Raw genomic sequence first — 6,444 nt, 5'->3', positions numbered from 1 at the left:
TCTCTCTCTCTCTCTCTCTCTCTCTTATATGCGCACAAAAAACATTAAATTTAAATAATATAAAAATGGATAAAAGTTCTAGAATCATATTTTTCATAAAAAATTTTAAGAATATTTTACAGACGAGTCATTTCCTTCTCTTCAGTCATTCTTCCCCTCTCCTCTCTCTCTCTCTCTCTCTTTCCCTCTTTTCTTTCATTTTATACAGAAACCATGTTATTTTTATCGAATAATCGACGCAGTCTGGTCTCCTGAAAAATACAAATAACACATCTTCATAACGGTATCAATCCTGTTCATATTTTGTTTTAATAATTTTCGATACATGGGCTTATCATTTTTATAATTATAAAATTGTCGATACAAAAATAAATCTAATTAAAAATAAATCTTTGAATATATTAGTTTATATCAATATAAAATCAGAATATTTCATTCAACCATTTATTACGTATATATTTAAAAATAGATTTAAAAATACATTTAAAAAAAGATTTTAAAAATAATCAAATAATATCTGGTCTTAGAATTTCTTATTTATTTCTAATAAATAAATAAAATAAATAAATAAATAAATAAATAAATAAAACATTAAGATACAAAAAAAGTCTAAATGATTTTGCATGTCAGATATCGAGTGTAATATATATGTGTATCATTAAAGTATAGAATGACAACGATAAATTAGGTCTTGGGTTATATATTGCAGCCGAGTGCTCGAATCACCTATTACTAGGTGAACGATACTATTTCTGTCGTAGATCGGAGGCAAAGTATTTCGTTACTTCGCTGGGAGCATTTCAACCGTGCGGTTGATACGCTCCGGTACATTTTTAATTTTTTTATATATCATATATTTACAAAGAGTGCATATTATGTTAATTAAAATAAAATATAATTTCATATAATTACGTGAATTCTCATATAATATGTAATTTTTTTTATTTATATATATTTGATAAATTTGACAATCATTACCTACATAAATCAGATAGAATAAGATTGCAGAAACACTGAAATAAATTATAATAATATTGATATTAATGCTGGTTTATAAAAAAATTAATCGACCTTTTTAATTTAGAGAAATAAATAAAATGTTTTTTATTTTTTAATAATTATAAATTGAAATATGGGCTGTGCATATTTCTCAAAGTGTGTTTCATTATTAGCCATACATACAGAATAATTGTTTTATTGACATAACTGGATTATCTTCTAGATAGTGGATCGGTGAAACCGGATGCAAGTGAAGTAAAAAAAGTGTTCGAGTTAGTTCCGTATTCTCCCATGGACATAATGCATCCTGCAAGCAGTAGTGATAAACACTTTTTAAGTGAGAAAACATATCATGAAGGTGGTGGTGAGAGTCAGGTATTGACCAAAATGTCGTCGACTGTTACACATTCTTCAACAACGTCCATGAAAAAGGAATTCTTATCGTCGACTATGACTTCTACTTTATCACAATCTGGACACGAACCTACCAGCGTTTGTACGAAAACAACTATGCAAAGTTCTCAACAGTCTACCTCAGAAAATGGAGCACCACCTGTCGTTCAGGTAAATATATTTAATACGTTGTTTTACGTATTATATAGCTTTTATGTGTGAAAGAAATAACTTTTATTTGCTTTATTTTTACACCAATAATAAATGATTTATTAAGATCGTAATGTGTAATCGATAATGTAAATACACAACAAGTAAGAGACAAAATCTATAACGGTTAAAGGTATCATGGATCTTAAGTGCTTAAATATTTCCATGTGAATTTATATACTATCATTTGAACTATGCGCCAAATTGATTTTTCGGACTTAGAGAATTTTTACATCAAATATTAATCACTATAAACATTGTATGGCTCGATAAAAAATATTATCTTCTAGTCTCATAAAATCGAAGAGTATGAAAAAATCATACAAAAACAGCCTGGCGAGATGGAACAAAAAAAGACCGTTCTCGTATGCGAAGAAACAGAAGGTGTTAAACATAATGTTAAAACAAATCAAATTCAAAGACCGTCTAGGAAATTAATAGCACCAAGATTTATTTCACCGATTACAGGAATAATTGTCGACCAAGGAACTGATGTAGTTCTTGAAGGTATCATTGATGGTAAGTGCACTTCATATTACATATATTTAAATCACATAATTTATATTTGAAAAAAATTGAAAAAACCTAGAATTTTTTCAATGTACTTATGATCTTATCTTTTTTATCTTTCATTTTTTGACTGTTTTTAATCTATTTTAGGTTTTCCACAACCAACGATTCTATGGTCGAAGAACGGTCAAGAGTTGATATTAAAGGATAATATAAAAATTAGTTATGCTCATAATCATGTAAAATTGGAACTGAAAAATGTCAATGCAAAAGATGCTGGACGATATACCTGTACAGTGAGCAATGACGTTGGAACTGCTAGTAGCACGGCTGACTTGGTCGTTAAAAGTAAATGGCATACATATATAAATTAATCAAGAAAGATTATATATAAATTTTATACAATGTATAAGAATTCATTGCTTAATGAATACACTGTATAATTTTAGAAACAATATTTCCCCCGGTTTTCGGCAAGCGCCTCAAAGCTCAAGTAATAAAAAAGGGAGATCGTGTTATTATGGAAGTAGAAATTACTGGTATTCCTGAGCCAATAGTTAATTGGTATAAAAACGATGTTCTAATTAACGAACAACCACAAAAATTAAAAATTATTCAACAAGGAAATTGTTACATATTGGTTATAGACAAGGGTATATATTTTTATCTATAAATTCTCATCATATGATTGAATAAGTTTTTATTAACGGTTCTCTTACTTTATAATTAATAATTATTAAATATTTTAAGAAATTATTTTGTTACTCTGTTATATTATATATAAAACAGTTAAAGAAGAAGATGCCGGCAAATACATGATAAGAGCGACGAATGCCGGTGGCGAGGCGCAGAGTATCGCTGATATCGCGGTTTTCGAACCAAAGCCTGATACTATGGTCGAAGTACATAAAACTGTCATTTATGAAAACATCCAGGATAAAAATGTCATCCAGGTAACTTATCTTTAATAAGCAAGCTATAATATTTTTATTATAATAATATAAAACAATGAAATAAAAATTTAATATTCTGAATCAGTAATATTTACTGTTTCTAAATACTTCTAAAATTATTATATTTATATTTAGTCCGAAGGGAAAAAGGAAGAGATATCATCAGATACTTTAATGAGCGAACAGATACCAACAACAGCGTTAATTGAATTGCCCAAGTCTGTTACGATATCGAGTACAATTGATACTATGCAAAAGGTCACCGAACCAGAAATAAAGACTAGTAAATCGGAAACGTTTTCATCTACAATCGAATCCCATGAAACCGAAACGAAGTCAGAACAGAAGTTCCATATGAAACTTGAACATAAAACTCCATCTATTGTGGAGTCTAAACCTCGAATCGAGCAAACGATCGCAACAAAGAAAATCGACCGTGACAAGGAAAATGTTACGAAGCCATTAATAAAAACAGAGGAAAAATCAACGATTAACAACGAAAACATAGAAACTTCTACGATTGTAAAAAAAGATGCATTGAGTTTCTTCGAGTCCATTACGAAGGAAAGTGAGATAATGCCAAAAGGGCCAAAGGAAATGATTAAGCTAACAGAAGAAGAACTTCAAGGAGCGAAAGTTGGAAAATTAACAAAGAATTATGAGCAAGCAACTATTTATCAGGAAACAAAGAAACCGGAGGTAAGATCGTCAGACTTGCAAACAATGAAGAAGGCCGCTCAGGATATTTTTACCAAATTAGAACAAGGATCATCATCTCGTGGAGTAGAAAATAAGCTATTTGAATTTCCATATGAGAGTTCTAAGTTGCCTTCAATGGAAGTAAAAAAAACTGTAGACGAAAAGACATTTGTCGATTCGTCCATTTCGCAACTACAAAATCAAACGGAGAATTTTAAAATGATGATGAAAAGTTTTGATCTTGTGCCAGAACCACCTCCTGAGATATGCTACATGCCAAAACCAGAGGAGAAAAAGAAACGACCTGATGTATTTGTTAAGGCAAAACAGCTTCAAGAATCTTTTGATAAAACATTATCTCCAATAGATGCTCCGATCGGAGGTGTAAAGATCTTTCCTACGTCTATTTCAAAAGTAACAGAACCTGTCCTCCCAGTTACAATACCACCGCTCTTTGATCTCGAGAAGAAAGAAACATTTGAAGAAACATGCATACAAAAGAAAGATGCATATGAGAAGAAGGAAAGCAAATACTTTAAAGAAGAAAAGATGGAACCATGGAGATACGCTTCAACGTCTGTATTGAGAAGTAATTCTCCTATTAGACCGTGGTCATCATCATCGGATGTGGAAACCAAATCGCACGTGTCTACAGATCTATCAGAATATAGATGTCATTCAGCTGCTTCTAGTCAGCAAGAAATTTTAAGACCTACATCGCCGAAACCATCTGCGGATGCATTGGCAATGGAAAAATCTTGGGCGAAAAAATGTGTAGAATCAAATAGAAAATCATGGCCACCACAAACTAAACCTATTCAAAAATACGAATGGAATGTTCCTATTGAAGAATACAGAAGCTCTTCGAAAGAATTTCAGCAGAAAATTGAGGAAATACCGCAAGGCATAATAAAGAAAATTAATACGGAATCATGTGCCAATGTAGAGAAACAGTCATGGTGTACTAAAGAAGAGTTCACTGAAATAATAGAAGCATCTCCGCCTACGAAATTAGGTCCGATAATTTATAATGCCGAGACAATTAAAGTCGATCATACCGTAAATACTGTGCAAGAGAAAGCTCTGTTTGAAAAGTATATTACTGAATGTAACATGAAAAAATCTGAAACGACACAGAAATCTGAAGATTTTAGCTCAAAACGTTGGACAGAAGACAAAGAGTTGAAAGCACCTAGTTTGGTAAAGAGAGTCGAACCAACTACGAAATCATTTCCGACATCACATCGTCTTATGGAGACAGAAATAGACTCTATCGCTATCAAGCCAGGATCTCCTCCGGAAATTGGATATATATCATCATCTTTTGCAAAAGAAAAAACTAGATTGGAGCATACCACGACAGTAGAAGAAAGAGTAGAGGAACCACCCATACTTCCACCAAAAGATGTACGCATTACACCACCGTCTGTTCCAGCCAAAAAACCTGTCAAATTCTCGACACCACTTCCGTCAAAATTTGTTAAGGGTTCCTTTAGTCATGAAAGTGATTACGAGTCCGATTTTGATAGTCGTCCAAAAGCAAAATGGAGACCTTACGAGAGTGACAACGAAGAACCACATTATCGAAGAGTTAAAGCACCTGTTCCGAAACAGTCGACGAGGCCAAGATCTACTGAACCTGAGCCACTTCCACCTTCAAAATTTGAGACTCCTGCACAATTTACAGGACCATCATCACTCGTTACCATAGAACCTTCCGAAAAGGCAGCAAGAAAAATAATATTTAAACGACATGAAAGAGAAGTCAAGCAACAACAACAGCAAAACTTAATACCTCTGAAACCTGGTTCTCCACCAATTTATGTACAGCCAAATACAAAGAGTTTGGTGCAAAAATCTTCTGTCAAAAAACCGGAATCACCAAAGTTTAAAACAAAAGTTTTTCAGCAAGAAAGTGGTTATATGGCAGATACTGATGAACCATTTCAACAGAAGACTTCATCTGTGACTACGCAAAAATTTCTTGGAAAACACAACGGACTTTCAACAATAGTTCACACTGAGAGCCGAACTACTGAGAATAGAACGAAATCCTTTGAAAGTCATAATTACGAAACTGATCATTTGCAAAAAGACGAATCTTCCTTTGTTTTGCCATCTATTTGTAGTGCACAAGCGACATCCAAAGCTGTTCAACAACGTAGCTCGTTGGAAAAGAGCTACGAATTAGCAACTGACAGCAGTAATCTGCGCAGATTCGAATCCATGAAGGTTCGAGATTTGATGCGTGTCCGTGTGCCATTTCAAATGTTATTTTTTGCTTGCTTAGGAAATCAATAATTAATAAATATCATGAAATATTTCGTAGATTTAACTGTCAGATTGTATAATATTAATAAATGTGTGTATGCCTTTTGTGCTTTTTGTAGCGCTATGTATAAGTGCATTAAATCAGAAGTCTTAAAAAAATGTTATTTGCAGGAAACGGGATATTCCCTAAATCAATTACATAGAAAATTGATACCAGCAGAAAAAATTCTGTCGATTTCTCCGAGTCCTTCGAAATTAGTGAAGGGTGACTTCCGCGAGAGCGACTACGAGAGTGATGATGGTAGAATATTGTCATGCCATACAGTTAGCTCCACGAAATTTAATGTTGCCGATTCAGGTATTACTAAAATTAACATTTAAATTGAAGTACTTTATTAATCAACATATA

General features: G+C 32.5%; 1 protein-coding gene across 1 annotated transcript in view; it reads left to right on the top strand.

Annotated features, from left to right (window-relative positions):
- The window catches only part of LOC108688944, a 39,545-nt gene that overhangs the window by 22,163 nt on the left and 10,938 nt on the right, over positions 1 to 6,444 (top strand). The window contains 7 exon segments of the mRNA XM_018195503.1: positions 1,223 to 1,563; positions 1,893 to 2,121; positions 2,263 to 2,460; positions 2,562 to 2,765; positions 2,902 to 3,065; positions 3,201 to 5,996; positions 6,207 to 6,393. Coding sequence (XP_018050992.1) covers positions 1,223 to 1,563; positions 1,893 to 2,121; positions 2,263 to 2,460; positions 2,562 to 2,765; positions 2,902 to 3,065; positions 3,201 to 5,996; positions 6,207 to 6,393 — 4,119 coding nt within the window.

The sequence above is a fragment of the Atta colombica genome, unplaced genomic scaffold, assembly GCF_001594045.1.
Source record: "Atta colombica isolate Treedump-2 unplaced genomic scaffold, Acol1.0 scaffold250, whole genome shotgun sequence".
NCBI classification, from domain to species: Eukaryota; Metazoa; Arthropoda; class Insecta; order Hymenoptera; family Formicidae; genus Atta; species Atta colombica.
Note: the sequence above shows the minus strand (reverse complement) of the source record. Positions and strands in the feature narration are given on the sequence as shown.